Genomic DNA, 18720 nt, shown 5'->3' with positions numbered 1-18720 from the left:
ATGATTGACAGGAGGGAGGGAGCAGAGCTGAGCCCTTCCGGTGCCGAGGGGGAAGTGATGTCACCAGCCCAGGCACTGGAAGAGGCAGACTACGAGGGACCACCTAGCAACAGGCATTTAGAGGTAAGTAAAAAAAAAAAAAAAAATATCCAATTTTTTTTTTTTATTTTTTTTTTTTATAATTTTTCATGTATTTTTTTTTTTTTTTTGGGTGGATCCCCACTTTAAATGGTTAAATTGTAAATGTTTAAAAATAAATACAAATGCTTAATAGTTTTTCACAATTTATTTAACTGTAACATTTGCTAAACATCTTGATTTGCTTGCAAATGTAGCAAATTATACATACAGTATCTCACAAAAGTGAGTACACCCCTCATATTTTTGTAAATGAGTTATTCTATCTTTTCATGTGACAACACTGAAGAAATTACACTTTGCTACAATGTAAAGTAGTAAGTGTACAGCTTGTATAACTCAACACACAGCCATTAATGGCTAAACTGCTGGCAACAAAAGTGAGTACACCCCTAAGTGAAAATGTCCAAACGGGCCCAAAGTGTCAAGATTTTGTGTGGCCACCATTATATTCCAGCACTTAACCCTCTTGGGCATGGAGTTCACCAGAGCTTTACAGGTTGCCACTGGAGTCCTCTTCCACGCCTCCATGAGGACATCACGGAGCTGGTGGTTGTTAGAGATCTTGCGCTCCTCCACCTTCCATTTTGAGGATGCCCCACAGATGCTCAATAGGGTTTAGGTCTGGAGACATGCTTGGCCAGTCAATCAATTTTAACCCTCGTCTTCTATATCAAGGCAGTGGTCATCTTGGAGGTGTGTTTGTGGTCGGTATCATGTTGGAATACTACCCTGTAGCCCAGTCTCCGATGGGAGGGGAATCATGCTCTGCTTCAGTATGTCACAGTACATGTTGGCATTCATGGTTCCCTCAATGAACTGTAGCTCCCCAGTGACGGCAGCACTCATGCAGCCCCAGACCATGACACTCCCACCACCATGCTTGACTGTAGGCAAGACACACTTCTCTTTGTACTCCTCACCTGGTTGCTGCCACAGACTCTTGATACCATCTGAACCAAATAAGTTTATCTTGCTCTCATCAGAACACAGGACATGGTTCCAGTAATCCATGTCCTTAGTCTGCTTGTCTTCAGCAAACTTTGCAGGCTTTCTTGTGTATCATCTTTAGAAGAGGCTTCCTTCTGGGACCACAGCCATGCAGACCAATTTGATGCAGTGTGCTGCGTATGGTCTGAGCACTGACAGGCTGCCCATCTACCCCTTCAACCTCTGCAGCAATACTGGCATCACTCATACGTCTATTTCCCAAAGACAGCTTCTGGATATGACGCTGAGTGTGTACGCTCAACTTTAGTTCGACCATGGCGAGGCCTGTTCTAAGTGGAACCTGTCCTGTTACACCTCTGTATGGTCTTGGCCACCCTGTTGCAGCTCAGTTTCAGGGGCTTGGCAATCTTCTTATACCCAGGCCTGGGATATGCAATTAGCGGACCTCCAGCTGTTGCAAAACTCAGTACCTCTGCCTCTGGGTGTCATGCCTTTGTCAGAGTCTTGCTGTGCCTCATGGAACTTGTAGTTCTGCAACAGCTGGAAGTCCGCTAATTGCATATCCCTGGTCTAGGCCATCTTTATGTAGCCATGAGGTGCCATGTTGAACTTCCAGTGACCAGCATGAGAGAGTGATAACACCAAATTTAACACACCTGCTCCCCATTCACTCTTGAGACCTTGTAACACAAACAAGTCACATGACACCGGGGAGGGAAAATGGCTAATTGGGCCCATATTGAACATCTTCACTTAGGGGTGTATTCACATTCGTTGCCAGCGGTTTGGACATTAACCGCTTGCCGACCATCTCACGCCGATATGTCGGCAGAAGGGCACGTACAGGCAGATTAACGTACCTGTATGTTGCCCTTTAAAAAGCGGTTTGCAGGCGCGCCCGCCGTGACCTCCGTGAGCGTGATCGCGGGTTGCGCGAACCCGATGTCCGCGGGGATACCCGCGATCGTCTCACGGAGAGGAAGAATGGGGAAATGCTTATGTAAACAAGCATTTCCCTGTTCTGCCTAGTGACAGGACACTGATCACAGCTCCATGTAATCGGGAACGATGATCAGTATCATGTCACACATAGCCACGCCCCCCCACAGTTAGGATCACTCCCTAGGACACACTTAACCCCTTCACTGCCCCCTAGTGGTTAACACCTTTACTGCCAGTAACATTTACACAGTAATCAATGCATTTTTAATTGCACTGATCACTGTATAAATGTGAATGGTCCCAAAATCGCGCCAAAAGTGTCCGATCTGTCCGCCATAATGTCGCAGTCACGATAAAAATCGCTGATCGTCGCCATTACTAGTAAACAAAAAAATTATTAATAAAAATGCCAGAAAACTATCCCCTATTTTGTAGACGCTATAACTTTTGCGCAAACCAATCAAATGCTTATTGCGATTTTTTTTTTTTTAAACACAAATTTATGTAGAAGAATACGTATCGGCCTAAACTGAGGAAAAAATGTTTTTATATATATATTTTGGGGATATTTATTATAGCAATAATATAAGTAATAAAATAATGCATTTTTTTTCAAAATTGTAGCTTTTTTTTTTGTTTATACCGCAAAAAATAAAAACCGTAGAGGTGATCAAATACCACCAAAAGAAAGCTCTATTTGTGGGGAAAAAAGGACGTCAATTTTGTTTCACGCAATTGTCAGTTAAAGCGACGCAGTGCCGAATCGCAAAAAGTGCTCTGGTCTTTGGGCAGCCAAATGGTCTGGAGCTTAAGTGGTTAATGGCTGTCTGAGTTATTTTGAGGGGACAGCAGATTTACACACTGTTATACAAGCTGTACACTCACTACTTTACATTGTAGCAAAGTGTAATTTCTTCTATGTTGTCACATGAAAAGATGTAATAAAATATTTACAAAAATCTGAGGGTTGTACTCTTTTGTGAGATACTGTAAATGCATGTGAAATAAAACAGAAAAGCGATTGCTTCGTATAGTAGATGCCAAAATGGTAGTCTGCTTACAACAGTAAAAATCAGCAAAAGGTGGTGATAAATATGATCAGTAACCTTGGGCATTTTTTAAAGGCTGTAATATTTGTCATAAAGGTTTAATTTAAAATGTTGAAATTGGTGTATGTGTGTTTAGTTAATTCTTCAACTTTTTTTAACACATTTGTGTGGCATTAAAGCACAAGCCTAGATCAAGTAATCCTGCCTTCTTATTAAGTTTCACATTTTGGCTCGAAAGACAAATGCATAAGCCTTTTATTTCATACTAGCTTCAGGTGCCTGATTAGAGGCATTTTCTATAAACCTTTATAACAGAGGTCACCTAACCAGTAACAAGAGTGTTCAGTTACACTGCCTAGGTCTGTACTGTTTTTTTTATTTCCTGTTATGTGGGGTGTTCTCTGTTGACCCTATTTGTAGGGAGACTGCATTCTTTTTGGACATTGATTGTTTCATTTGCATAGATATCACAGACTGTGCCTTTAAAAATAGCCTTCAGTAGAACATGTCTACATAATTATAATTGGTGTAAAAGCTGTAATATATACATAATTTTTTGCAACTCATACATAACCTACTTTCTGTGTCCTTTTAGCTTATTATTGTTTTTATTTCTTTGACAAAAGCAAATGAGGGCAAGTAGATTATAAATTAAAAGCCGAATGGTTGACACATGAATTGATCTACTTTCACTTCATAAGTGGCCCTGTCAGCAACTTTCTGCCCCCCATCCTTTGAGCGAAGAATTGAAAGAGCCGATACAGCCACTGTTCAGGTATTCTAAAAGCCAATAGAACAGGCTGGATTCAATATCCTCAGCAAGGTTGCCAGCCTTTGTTCAAGATGGAGAATTGGGAACTCTCAAATTTGATAATCAGACACACACAGGGGGAGATTTACTAAAACCGGAGCACTCACAATCTGGTGCGGCTGTGCTTGATAGCCAATCTGTTTCTAACTTCAGCTTGTTCAATTAAGCTTTGACAATAAAACCTCGAATATGATTGGTTTTTAAGCAGAGCTGCACCAGATTTTGCACTCTCAAATTTTATGTAATCCCCCTCAACATTGTTTTTCACAGTTCACTTAAAACTAGTGGTACTATTGGTAAAGTCAATGTTTCTTTTTGTCTGACATCCCCAAGAAATCTAAAAACTGGTAAAAATCCGGAGTGCAAAATGGATTATTTTTATAAGAATGGAAAATTTAAGGGGATAACAAAAGTATGGTGTACAAAAATTGTGGGGAACTTTTTTTTTTCTCTAATGGACCGATACAACCCTCATTTTTATTTAACTGATGTTATAACTACTATGATGCATTAGAATTGTAGAACTTCACATAAAATGTTTAAGGTTGTTATACGCTTCTGCCCTGTACCTACTGTGTCTGTGTGACTAGTGGTAGGCATTGACTCCCCAAGGAGTGCCGGAACTTTATCAAGAACCCTTGTGAGGGCAAATAGGTTTTCGTAATCGTACAGTACAAAACATGGGCTAGTTGAAATTTTTACCATTGGTTATATGCTGCCAATTGCAGGTGAGGAAATACAAAGTTATCAGGACAAGCTCACATAAACCCCCTTGCTCCCAGAAATCCTCAGGCATTTGCTAGTGTCCTTAGGTGATGGACTTGAGTGATATTTTTATTAAGAGCAGGTTTCTGGCCTGTTTTTCTAAAATGACTGGAAGAGTAAAGATTTGGTTCTTCTTACAGTGAAACCCTGCTCTACCTGGCTGCATCAGCATTGGTGAGGCAGCTTTTGGATCAGTTGCCCCTTGGCAGTGCTTTGAGAACTGTACCTGGACCCTGCTACATGAAATTTCTAGAAATGGAAACTAGCTGGCCTGTAACGCTGCCTTTCAACACTGGACTCTAAGGTGCTCACCCTATGTACTATAGTATATCGAGGTCTAGTCAGTTGCAGAGTGCTCTACAGCACGTGTCAAACACAAGGCATCCCTGAACTCTGCACATAAAACACGTCCAGTATTTATTGCCCTTTTAGGATCCTTCCACTGTTGATGCAGCTTGGCCGCACCTATTCAATGTTCAGCTGGGTTGGAGGGGGGGGGTACTGGTTGAGTACCTGCAACCATAATGCTGATGCGGCCCGCAATGAAATTGAGTTTAACACCCCTCCTTTACAGGTTCAGGACAGTGGTGATCCAAATCCTTGTAGTTCTAGTTCCTGTAGACCCTCTCAATGGAGGAGAGGGTATAGCCTGAAGCAGGCAAAATAGGGTGGTTCTCCTGGTGGTCTTTCCCCTGGAAACGTGCCTGTTCCCTGGTGTGGTGTTTCTGGGGCTTTGCCCCTTCCCTCGTATAGGTAGTCCCTGGTAAACAGGTCCCTGTCTTGGGCAGTGTGGGTTGGCGATGAGAACATTTTAGGCCGCAAGCAGACACTTATATATTTTGCTGCCGCATGGCCTGCTGTGTACCACTAAATGGTCTGTTGTAGCCATGGCATTGTGTGCTCCACTTTCCGAGTGGTGTAATGGCCCATTTTATGTGCATAGTCCTGCCCTCTTTAGGAGGTACACAGTCCTTCTGTTGGCTCTGGGTGCTATCTTGAGTATATTGCTCTGCTGAAAACAGCCAAGCCACAGCTCCAGCTGCCACTCTGCTTCAGTTTGTGGCTCTGGTCTATGCATCAGCCTTCTCCAGGTTATCCTGTATCCTCAGTCGAGGGACACTCTGGTAATAATCTTTGCTCTGACTAAGGTTGCGAGTACCCCACAGGGGATCCCTTCATCCTAATGGCAAAAATTCAGACAGAAGGAAAATTGGACACGGGCTGGCCAGCAGACACTCTACACAGGGCCATAATGAGGTTGCAAAGGGTTTTTTCCAAAGATTTGCACTTGGGTCGTTGGACCTCTGTCTAAATGGCTTTATGGCATACATCATCAGGGCAGCACCAAAAGTTGCGCTGCCCTTTGAGAAGTGATACCAATTGTAGCTTGGGCTGAAAGGCATAATCCAAGCTTAACAGGTTTGTGGCCAGGATCAGGGATGCAAACGCCTTTGCAGTGGATGCCCTGGTGATCCCATGGGATTGGTTTCAACTGATGTATGCCTTCCCCTTGTTACAGAATCTTCCTCAGCTACTTAACAAGATCCGCATGAAGAGCATTCTGGTGATCTTGGTGGCACCAAATTGGTCCAGAAGGACTTGGTAATTAGACACCCTTCAACTCCTGGGAGAGGCTCCATGGGGACAAGTAGATCAACCAGACCTGCTGTCCTAAGGACTGGTTTACCATCCTGCTTCACAGTCACTGGCTTTAAAGGCTTGGCTGTTGAAACCCAATTCCTGAAAGATTGGGTTCTTTATGATTGTTGTTTTATTGTGCTTGAGGCTAGGAAATTGACCACTTGCAAGGTCTGTAACCACACATGGAAGGCTGCGAGACGTGGAAGTTTTGTCCTAGACAACACTGCATGGGATGTATCTTGTTTTTTCTTCAACCTGGGCACAAGCAGCACTTGTCCTTGAGCACCCTGAAGGGTCAAGTCTCTACATATCCCTTTTTTTTATAGATCACTGCCCTTTGTTCAAGGGGTGGCTCACATAACTGCTCCTGCTGTTTTGTTTACCTGGGATCTCAGTTTGGTCCTGTTGGCTCTGGAGAAGCCTCCATTTGAGCCCATTTGAGGTATTCCCTTGGCTGACACTACTTGCAAGGTGGATTTCAGAGCTTGGCAACCTTATCCTGTATGGAACCCTTCATTGATCTTCATAACGATTATGTGGTTTTGGGGTCCCACACCACCTTCCTACATAAGCTGTTTTTTTTCCCAAAATTAAGACTGACATTAAGCAGTCACATTAGCATTAAAGCGGAGTTCCACCTGGGTGAAAAAAAACTTAGCCTACAGCTACAAATACTGCGGCTGCTGACTTTTAATATAAGGACACTAACCTGTCCAGGAAGCCTGTGATGTCCCCACCCGAAGCCGACCCGTCCCTCTGCTCCAGGTGTAGGCACCGACATCCTTACTAAGGGAAATGGGTCTGAATGGTCCCTGGTGTTTTCTGGGACCTGTGGGTCTCCCAGAAGACAGCGGGGGGGAGAGGGGCTGGACATAGTGGGACCAGATACCTGGATTTGACAGGTATCTGCTTCCCCCTCCCCCCTGAAAGGTGCAAAATGTGGCACCGGAGAGGGGGAGGATTCCAATCAGCGAAAGTTCCATTTCTGGGTGGAACTCCGCTTTAACCATGCTATGATTAAATTCGGAGTCCCCCAGTGACTATTCCCCCCCCCCCTCCCTTTTTTTTTTTTTTTTTTTAATCTTGCTCTTTCAACTTCCTTTAACAGACTAAGCAGTGCAGAAAAAGTGGAACTTAGAGTTGAGTCAAACCATTGAACGCTTGCAGGGGAGCTTACCATGGTCATATTTTATTTCATTAAAAGCTTCTTTCTAAAATGAAAAAACTAAACAAAAACTCTTTAACATCGTAAGATGTTTTCGCTTGAGTTGGTCTTTAATTAGTTAGTTATGTAAAGTCTGTCTAAATCTACTAGTCCATGTAATGCCACCCTTTTTTAACAATGCCACTTTCCAATTGTGGCTCTGTTTCTTCTCCATAGGTAGATAAGTCACCCTAAAATAGGAAGTGGGTTACTGGGTGGCTCACCAGGTAAAAAAAAAAAAAAAAAGTAATGCAAAGATCTAATTTATTGATTTGTAAGCTGTAATATATTACTTTTTTTGTTTTTGGGTTTAATGCGGCTTTAAGACCCCTTTCACACTGGGGTGCTTGTTCAGGCATTTTAGTGCTAAAAATAGCACCTGAAAAGCGCCTCTAAATCCACCCCAGTTTGAAAGCTGAGTGCTTTCACACTGGGGCGGTGCGCTTGCAGGACGGGAAAAAAAGTCTGTATACACCACTCCTCCACCACCCCTGCCCATTGAAATGAATGGTCAGCGCTGCCGAAGTGCCTGCAAAGTGCTTTGGCAGCGCGGCAACACGGGCGCTATTAAGAATTTCCTCGGCCGCTAGCGGGGGTTTAAAGTGCCCCGCTAGTACCCGAAACGCGCTGCTATAACAGCGGTAAAGTGCCGCTAAAATTAGCGGCACTTTACCGCTAACGGCGGCACTACCCCAGTGTGAATGGGGTCTAATTGGGACATTGTCCTACCATCTTTGTGCCCTGCTCCTAAGCACCCCAAAGAGGCAACTCTGCATTGTTTAGATGTGGTTTGTGCAGTGTGAATTTACCTTTCTGCCACTGCCTCTATCCAGTCTTTGGATCCTGCTGGTCCTCTCTTCACGCGTTTGTGATGTGCCATTTTTTGCTGTGTTGACCAACCCTCAATTGTACTTGTTAGGAGTGTGCTATGGTCAAGATTTAAAGAAGCCTGTGTTCTGTACAGTAAAAAAAAGAAATTCGTATTTTTGACCTTCCTGTAAAATCCTTTTCTTGCATATAACTGATAAATCTTCACTAGTCAATACATTGGCTAGCACACTGTAATGTACTCTTCCTCGAACTCCTATTTTTTTATTTACCGACAAAAGGTTATTATGTACCAATTATGCAGTCCCTTCAAAATATTGAAGCACTTGACTGAACCTGCATAGGGTTTTTTGGCTAAGGCATTGGCAATAAAAGTGAGAAAAGATACAGTATGAAATTACCTTGAACCCAACAAGAATTGGTATTTGTTAAAGTGCTTAAAAATATAAGCAAGGTGAACAATGTATATAAGGGCATTGCCTGCAGTATATACCATGTTTTTAATTTAAACTATTTTTGCCTAGACTGCTGAGCCAAACTATGAAAGATCACCTGGTAAGGGTAGCAAATGAAGCCGAATTTATCCTGAGTAGACAGCGAGCAGAAGAAATACACAGGCATGCAGAGTTTGAGGTAAGTTTAACTTAGTGTTTACATTTAATACTGTGAAATGCTTCTTCTTTCTATTCAACTCTTTTATTATTCTTTCTAAAATCTTAAGTGTTTCTTATCTTTTCGCTAAACACCAGTTCAATTCTTTGCTCCTATCTAGCAAACACACTCAGGTTTTTTACCACGGAGTACTAACAATATATTTTATTGTAGCAGTCTACAATATGTGACTAAAATCATTTAACTTGCTGGCTTTGAATTTGAATGTCCAGAGTTTTTTTTGCATAACTATAGCAATGAACCAGAAATATTGGTTGTTGCTAGATTTGTACATTGAACTAACCGTGAAGATGAAGAAGTGGGGTTATGGACTATCGGCAGATGAGTCTTGAGTACATTTGTCTTCATGAAATGTGATGACATTTACAAATGTCTTGAACTTTTATATTTGGTGGTAACAGACAGTAATGAAGCAGTGAGGTGTGACAAGACCTCAACATTTGTTTGTCATTCATAGCAAAAATCAACAACCGAAGTAATAACAAAATGCAAGGGATGAGGTTGTATTAGTTGAAAAAGGTTTTATGTAGGTATAATTGGACTCCATTTTTCTAAAGGTTACTGGAAGTTCCAAAACCATGCTTAGAAAAAAAGGGGGGAACAGAGGAGATACACAAGGAAGTGACTCTCCTAAGCCCAAAGACAGTTACTATGGATATAGTGGGCAATGATGGGAAAAAAGGTTGTTAAAAATAAAGTTTATTAAGGTAGCATATAAAATTTGGCAATAATTAAACCAGCAAATATACAAATAGAAAAGATCCACCGTTCACGTATGTACATGCCCATCAAGTGCTAGTTACACATGACGTGCTCGTTGGCCAAAAACACACAAAAATAACAAACAGTAACAAACATATACACATATAACAGATAAAGTGCAGGCGCCTAAATTCCCACGGATGCACAAGCCTCCTATGGCAAACTGCCAAGTACAAAAATATAAGAAACCAATCTCTAATATACAAGGAGCATTGTGCATGCGTGGTCCCCCGGGGGGAGGAAAAAAGGGTGGTTCAAAAACCTCTCTAATTGGACCCCATTAAGTATGTCATCAGCTGCTGTAGGTGGCAAAGGGAATGAGCTAAATAAATTGACAAAAATTGGTAAATAACATGCAAATGTTCAAAGCATATCAAAAAAAAGGGGGAATCCATTCCTGCAGTAAAAGTCATTGAGACATATGAGGAATCTCTATGGGGTATTAGAGGACAATTAAGGCCATAGGAAGTAGTTGCGATCACCGCTAGGTTCTGGTCACAAGGTATCTAATCACAAGGTATCCCAGACTTGCTGGAAGTTTCCCGGTAAAGCTTAATAGTTCTGTTTCAGAAGCAGTCATTTAAATTGGTAAATGCTTTACCATCACAGCATATTGTCCCGAGGTATGTATTTGTCTAGGCACAACCACACTAATAGCGATGCAGGGATGAAACCAGAGACTAATTGGTTACGTTACCGCCTCTTGGAGTATGAAGATCGGACGGCGTCTCCTAGGTTTCCATAGCAACTCTACTTCACCATGGTTCCTCCGCCTGTATGTAAGATGCCGTCTTTGGCTTGCTATATCTCGCTGTATCTCACGGGAACGTGGTATATGGCAATCCCACTCTTTAGAAGTTTAGGCTGCCGCTGTAGTTCGTACCATGTAGGCTAGTAATTGCGGTTCCTCTGGAGCGATACAGTGGCTCCTGTTAGAATATCCCCGTCTCCCATTCGGGTGGGGGAGATGGCTGAGTAGGCGTCTGCACACCGTGGTTACGTCGACGCGTTTCGCAACGTCATTGTTACGTAGCTTCAACTGGACGTTCCAAAAGCACCTTGTTCAAAAAGATACATTGGTCCTTGACACTATTTTTTATTTTGTGAGGAATTATATAGGATTTATATAGCGCCAACAGTTAGCGCAGCACTTTACAATATAAAGATAGACAATAGAGCAACAATACAATTCATTAAAAGAGGGTTAGGAGGGCCCTGCTACTGCAAGCTTACAATCTAAGGATGAACTGATGAGTGAAGTAGAAGATTTGGTTGTTAGCTGAAGGCAGGATAGGCCTCCCTAAAGAGATGAATTTTCAGGGATTGCCTAAAAGTGGACTGACTAGGAGATAACCGACAGATTGGGGTAGTGAGTTCCAGAGGATGGGAGTGGTGCTGGAGAAGTCCTGGGGATGAGCATGGAAAGAGGAGATGAGTTGACGAGAAGGAGGTCTTGGGAGAAGCGAAGAGGACAGTTTGGGTGATATTTGGAGAGAAGATTGGTGATGTAGATGGCTTTGTATGTTATTGTTGGTGTTTTATTTGTTGGGCAATGGGAAGTCAGTGGAGAGATTGGCAGAAAGGAGAGGTGGACACCGATAGGTTGGTAAGGTGGATGTGTCTGGCAGCTGCATTCATGATAGACTAAAGAGGGAATAGCTTGCAGAGAGGTAGGCCAATGAGGAGGGTGTTACAATAGTTAAGGCGAGAGATAACAAGGAAGCGAATAAGTTGCTTAGTGTTTTCAACAATTAAAAAGGGGTCTAATTTTGGAGATGTTACGGAGGTGAAGTCTGCAAGATTTGGACAGCAATTGGATTTAAGGCTAAAAGGACAGGTCAGAGTCCAGGTTTACACCTAGCACCCTGGCATGAGGGGAGAGACTGATGGTTTTATTATTAATCTTGATGTGGAGGTGAGGGGGGTGGGGCACGGGCCGGAGGAAAACTTATGAGCTCAGTTTTAAAAAGATTGAGTTTGTGGAAGTTGTTAATCCATGTTGTTATGTCAGTTAATAAGTTAGTAATGCGAAAGGAGACTGAAGTGAGGTAAGGAGTAGAGAGAAAGATTTGTGTCGTCAGCATAGAGATGGTACTGGTAGCCATGGGAGTTTATTAATTGACCAAGGGAGGAGGTGTAAATGGAGAAGAGGAGGGGTCAGAGAACAAAACCTTGGGTTACCCCTACAGAAAGAGAAAGTGGAGAGAAGGAAACGGTGTTATAGGTAACACCGAAGGAACACTGTGATAGGTAGGAGAACTAGTAGAGGGCAGAGTCTTGGAAGGCCAAGAGTAGAGTTTTTTGAGGAGGAGTGGCATGTCAACAGTATCAAAGGCTGGAGAGAGGTCTAGTATTAGCGAGTGTGTAGTAAGCGAAAGCTCAACTGTAAGGGGTCAAGAAGGTGGTTGTCAGTGACGTAGGAGCTCAGACGGTTGTAGACTAAGTTTTCTAAAAGTTTTGATGCAAACGGAAGCAAGGAGACAGGTCTTACGTTGTTCAGGCTGGTGGGGTCCAGTGAGGGCTTTTTAAGTATGGGGGTAATCAGTGCATGTTTTAGAGGGGAGGGGAAGGTGCCAGTAGAGAGGGAGAGATTGAAGATGTGAGGGAGCATAGGATAGAAGAAGAGGATCACCGTAGTAGTTGTGAGGGAACGGAAACCAGGGGACAGGCAGTAAGGCAGGCTCCTGAGTAAACTTTAGCGACCTCTTGCGGTAGTAGCGAGGTCAAAAGAGGAAAGTGTTGAGAGTGGTTTTTGTACAGGATATGTTAAGTGGGATAGATGTCTGTGCAGTGGCGATGGCCCCAATCTTGTTTTTGAAGTGATTGGCAATCTTGTGAGCAGTGATCAAGTTACTGGGTAGAGATGATGGAGAAAGTAGAGAGTTAAAAGTAGAGAAGAGATGATGGGGACTGAGTATTAATGAGCGTGACAAAGTAGGCTTGTTTGGCAGCATGGAGTGAGGATTTGTATTTTAAGAAGGCATATTTAGATTGGGTGAATGCACGCTGGGATTGGTTTTACGCCACATTAACTTCAGTGCGCGGCTTTGTTTCTTAAGATTTCTGATGTCGTCATTCTGCCAATGTTGTAATGGTTGGGGCCTGCTACTTTGTGTAGTGAGAGGAGCAAGAGAATCCAGTGTGAATGAAAGTGAACTGTTGTAGACAGACATGGTCAGGGCAAGACGGGTGAGATTTTGTTATGGAGGTGGTCAATTGCAGAGTAGAAATGGGAAGGATTAAAGTGGCAAAAGTTTCTGCAGGTAATTGTTTTCTGCTTAGAGGGACAGGTGGTTGGAGGCAAGGAAGTTGTTAAAGTCATGAGGTTGTGGCCAGAGAGAGGAAAGGGGGTGTTGGTGAGGTTGCAGGGTGTGCAAAGATGGGAGAAAATAAGATCAAGGGTATTACCATCAGAGTGGTAATCATGCAGTGTCATTGGTTAAGCCTTTTTGTATACTCTTTATGTAACGAATAAATCTTCTATACAGATTTGGAGTTGCCAGCTCGCTTACTGGATTTGATTACCATTGCAGTGATCTAACACAATGACTCAGTCCTCTACTCAAAGGACGAGGTTAAGTTGAAAAGTTGGGATGTAGCTGGGCTGTTAACTTTAGTGGTGATGTTAAAATCACCAAGAATGATAGTGGGTATTTCAGAAGGTAGAAAGTCTGTATTTGATACTTTAAATTCCTTATGTTCAGCCTGACCCAAAAATAGCATTGCTAGGGATTATACCGGAAGATATTCTCCCAGTTGAAGTGCATGTGATGTGGTTGAAAACTATGTACAGTCAGGTCCATAAATATTGGGACATCGACACAATTCTAATCTTTTTGGCTCTATACACCACCACAATGGATTTGAAATGAAACAAACAAGATGTGCTTTAACTGCAGATTTTAAGCTTTAATTTGAGGGTATTTACATCCAAATCAGGTGAACAGTATAGGAATTACAACAGTTTGTATATGTGCCTCCCAATTTTTAAGGGACCAAAAGTAATGGGACAATTGGCTGCTCAGCTGTTCCATGGCCAGGTGTGTGTTATTCCCTCATTATCCCATTTACAATGAGCAGATAAAAGGTCCAGAGTTAATTTCAAGTGTGCTATTTGCATTTGGAATCTGTTGCTGTCAACTCTCAATATGAGATCCAAAGAACTGTCACCATCAGTGAAGAAAGCCATCATTAGGCTGAAAAAACAAAACAAACCCATCAGAGAGACAGCAAAAACATTGTGTGGCCAAATCAACTGTTTGGAACATCCTTAAAAAGAAAGAACGCACCAGTAAGCTCAGCAACACCAAAAGACCCGGAAGACCACGGAAAACAACTGTGGTGGATGACCGAAGAATTCTTTCCCTGGTGAAGAAAACACCCTTCACAACAGTTGGCCAGATCAAGAACACTCTCCAGGAGTTAGGTGTATGTGTGTCAAAGTCAACAATCAAGAGAAGACTTCACCAGAGTGAATACAGAGGGTTCACCACAAGATGTAAACCATTGGTGAGCCTCAAAAACAGGAGGGCCAGTTTAGAGTTTGCCAAACAACATCTAAAAAGCCTTCACAGTTCTGGAACAACATCTTATGGACAGATGAGACCAAGATCAACTTGTACCAGAGTGATGGGAAGAGAAGAGTATGGAGAAAGAAAGGAACTGCTCATGATCCAAAGCATACCACCTCATCAGTGAAGCATGGTGGTGGTAATGTCATGGCGTGGGCATGTATGTCTGCCAATGGAATCGGTTCTCTTGTATTTATTGATGATGTGACTACTGACAAAAGCAGCAGGATGAATTCTGAAGTGTTTCGGGCAATATTATCTGCTCATATTGAGCAAAATGCTTCTGAACTCATTGGACGGCGCTTCACAGTGCAGATGGACAATGACTCAAAGCATACTTCGAAAGCAACAAAAGAGTTTTTTAAGGGAAAGAAGTGGAATGTTATGCAATGGCCAAGTCAATCACCTGACCTGAATCCGATTGAGCATGCATTTCACTTGCTGAAGACAAAACTGAAAGGAAAATGCCACAAGAACAAGCAGGAACTGAAGACAGTTGCAGTAGAGGCCTGGCAGAGCATCATCAGGGATGAAACCCAGTGTCTGGTGATGTCTATGCGTTCCAGACTTCAGGCTGTAATTGGCTGCAAAGGATTTGCAACCAAGTATTAAAAAGTGAAAGTTTGGATGATTGTTAATCTGTCCCATTACTTTTGGTCCCTTAAAAAGTGGGAGGCACATATACAAACTGTTGTAATCCCTACACTGTTCACCAGATTTGGATGTAAATACCCTCAAATTAAAGCTGAAAGTCTGCAGTCAAAGCACATCTTGTTCGTTTCATTTCAAATCCATTGTGGTGGTGTAGAGAACCAAAAATATTAGAATTGTGTCGATGTCCCAATATTTATGGACCTGACTGTACATGACTCGTAAACTTATATTACAAAAAATGGATTTCAAGCTATTATCCAATGATAGATCAATGGATCAAAGCAATTAATCTTTATTTAGGATGAGAGGAACTGACATATAAACATAGGAGGTGTCCTAAAAAATTTGTGAAAGTCTTGCATTGGTGGTTAGTCTCCAATCTGACTGAGCAATCAGTTGAGTATATCAATGATGATATGGAAAATAAATAATGAGAGAGAATCTTGGAGAGAAATAATTATACATGTACCATCTGGTTATAATATGAAGGAGGGGTCTGAGTAATAATTGAAATATGGTTTGAGTGCAGATAGGGAAGGGTGTCTTTTTGTTTTTTGTTTGTTTTGGTTTTGTTCTTAGAGAAATGGGAGAAAACAGACAAATACAGTGTGTCTCAAAAGAGGATAGAGAATGGTGGGTAGGAAGGACTTGAAAGGTGCTCAGTGGGGATAGAAGCAAACCAACTCCACCTAGTTTCCATCCACTGGGTCTGGGTGAGTCCAGTGGAAGCCTCCATGGGAGAGGGCCGCGTGTGAGGCAGTCTGATGATTGAAGCCAGGTTAAGAGAGCGGGAGACCAAAAGGTCATGGACAGAAGTGAGCTTGTTACAGACAGAGCAGGCATTCCAGAGGGCACATAAGGGGTGGTTTTTGGGAGCAGGGGACTCAGAAGATTGTGGCTAATTCTGGAGGAAGGAGGGTGCCAGGTGTGAGGGAAAGATAGTGGATGACCAGGATTAGGGGAGATATAGGTTAGGAGAAGGAGGGTGAGGAAAGCAAGATGGGACTGGGATGTTTATGAGTGCACATACTTTCCTGTCCTGGTGTTTGGGTCAGCAGTTGGGTTAAGTATTAGCAGGAGGTGATGAGAGCAGTAGTAGGGAGAGGGTAGGAGTGAGGGTGATGTGTTCAAATTTTGGGGTGGAGCAGAGGGGAAAAGTGAGAATTTGAAAGCGGAGGATGCTAGCATGAGAAGGCATAGTAGAGGGGGCAAAAATCAAGGATAGAGGGGATAGGAAGCAGACTTGTAAGATGCTTTACCAAGTGGTGGTTTATGGTCGATCCAGAGTGGAGCAGAGTCCTTTGTGGTATTTTTTTGCTGCTATAGTTAAACGGCTGTATTCAATTGCTGATTACTCAGAAAAAATTACTCCAGCAGGAACAATTGCTCTGACTGACTGATCCTCTGTCTATGACTTCCCCCATAAGCTTTACTAAATTTATAGTGAGATGATCAAATGAGGTATCCTTCCCTGCCCCAATTAGGGACTGATAAGGAATACGTGAATTCGGGGGAGGAATGGTCAAATGGACACAGGCCAAAGTTATAAAAGATGATTGATTCTCCCCTCCTATTGTAATGTAAGAGCCATTCACCACAAATGACCAAGTAAAAAAAAACAAAAAACAAAAAAAAATAAACCTGGATGGATTGTGAACTAGCAACATGGTTAACAGATGGTAGTTTCAATGATGAATGTAATAGTTTGGGGTCAGAAGTTATTAGGAGTTTGGCCAGGTGTGAGTACAAATCCTCTTTCTACACAGTGGAAGAACATGAGTACTAGATAATGATCAGAGGGACTACAAAGGCTTTGAAGGAACAGGGTCAAGGCAAAGGTAGTAGGGAAAAGAATAAGGTGGTGATTTCAACCCTTTCTGCTGTGATAAGAGTCCTATGCATGTGATTGACATAAGTATGCCTTATTATATGACTATGCTATGATGGATACTTGCTTTTCTGGGGTCTAATTAAGAAATTGTCTGGATAGTTCTATATGAAAGCAGTCATTGCTAGCTTGGTTTTTAAAAGTGTAGGCTCTGGCACTGTCATCTTTATCTTGGTTACTACGTATTTTAATACACCGACCAAAAACAACATGCATGGCAGTAGTTTATCACTTTTTATCACTCTCTCAGGATGTTTTCTGTGGTACTTCTATAAGAGAAATTTATCAGGGTTGGTAACCCCTCTCTACCTTTGAGATCTACTGGTCCCAGGGTATTAGAGAAGCATGAGCTGATAATTATCTAAAGGCGGGTTTTATATAGATGGTTGGTAAGTGTGCATTTTATACACACGATTGGTGGAGCACTATAAGAAGGAATTGATGATTAGTGCACTTTCATCACGGTGACTGGAACTTTTTTAAGATTCTTTTTGTTGTGATTTAATGGAACTTCACAGTTATATGTATTTTATGTATTTGTTGTATCTTTCCTTTTTTCTGCAAGGGCAAATTTATGATTCGTTATTGAGCACATAGTAGCGCCTTACTTTTGTTCATTTCACATGGCATTAGTTCAGACTTTCAAACTGGCTGCATAATTGATCCATTAGGTGCGCAAGCCATGATCAGAATAACAAGAGCTGTTACCTTTAAACAACAAATGAGCCAGCAATGGTGGCTGTAAAATTTTGGTTACTTATTTTCACTTCAGAATGCACTTAGAGATAAGAATTTTTGCATTAACTTACCTTTGTCAGAAAGAGATGGGCTGTTATTGCTGACCTCTTTGGGAAAAATGCAAATTCCTTGGCTGGGGGGATGATGATTTAGTTGCAATGTTTTGGGGTTGATTTACTAAAGCAGTGCACCGTCAGTAAAGGCGCACAGCGAAGCGCAATGCACATTTCCATATTTACGACATCGTGCTTCAGTGACTGCGCTCGAACCCACCAATTTACTTTATCAGTCTCATCGCACGAGAGAATGCAATCTGTACGCCTATATGGACATGGCGCACGGCATCTCCAATTCAATATTAACCACTTCAGCCCCGGAAGATTTGGCTGCTCAATGACTAGGCCATTTTTTGCATTACAGCACTGTCGCTTTGACAATTGCACGGTCGTGCCCTTGCTGCACCCAAACAAAATTGACGCCCTTTTTTCCCTGCAAATATAGCTTTCTTTTGGTGGTATTTGATCACCTCTGCGTTTTTTTTTTTTTTTTTTTTTTGTGCTATAAACAAGAGTGACAATTTTTTTGACTTTTTGCTATAATAAATATCCCTCTTTTTTTTTCAAAAACAAATTTTTTGCTCAGTTTAGGCCGATGTGTATTCTTCTACATATTTTTGGTAAAAAAAAAAAAATTGAAATAAGCGTATATTGACTGGTTTGCGCAAAAGTTATAGCTTTTACAAAATAGAGGATAGCTTTATGGCATTTTTATTATTTTTTTTTTTTTTTACTAGTAATGGCGGCGATCTGTGATTTTTTTTTTTTTTTTTTTTTTTTATCGGGACTGCGATATTGCGGCCAATAAACTTTTGACACATTTTTGGGACCATTGACAATTATGCAGCGATCAGTGCTATAAATATGCATTGATTACTGTATAAATGTCACTGGCAGGGAAGGGGTTAACACTAGGGGGCAGTGAAGGGGTTAACTGTGTTCCCTAGGTGTCTAACTGTGGGGGGTGGGACTGACTAGGGGAAGAGAGAGATTGGTGTTCATACTTGGTATGAACACATGATCTGTCTCCTCTCCCCTGAAAGAACCGTG

At 42.0% G+C, this 18720-nt stretch overlaps 1 protein-coding gene across 1 annotated transcript in view; it reads left to right on the top strand.

Moving 5' to 3' along the window:
* LRBA (LPS responsive beige-like anchor protein) overlaps positions 1-18720 on the top strand; it is a 1038582-nt gene that overhangs the window by 398532 nt on the left and 621330 nt on the right. The window contains exon 35 of the mRNA XM_073604899.1: positions 8854-8962. Within this exon, the coding sequence (XP_073461000.1) occupies positions 8854-8962 (109 nt within the window). The remainder of the gene's footprint in view (positions 1-8853; positions 8963-18720) is intronic.

Source organism: Aquarana catesbeiana, linkage group LG01 (genome assembly GCF_042186555.1).
Source record: "Aquarana catesbeiana isolate 2022-GZ linkage group LG01, ASM4218655v1, whole genome shotgun sequence".
NCBI classification, from domain to species: Eukaryota; Metazoa; Chordata; class Amphibia; order Anura; family Ranidae; genus Aquarana; species Aquarana catesbeiana.
Note: the sequence above shows the minus strand (reverse complement) of the source record. Positions and strands in the feature narration are given on the sequence as shown.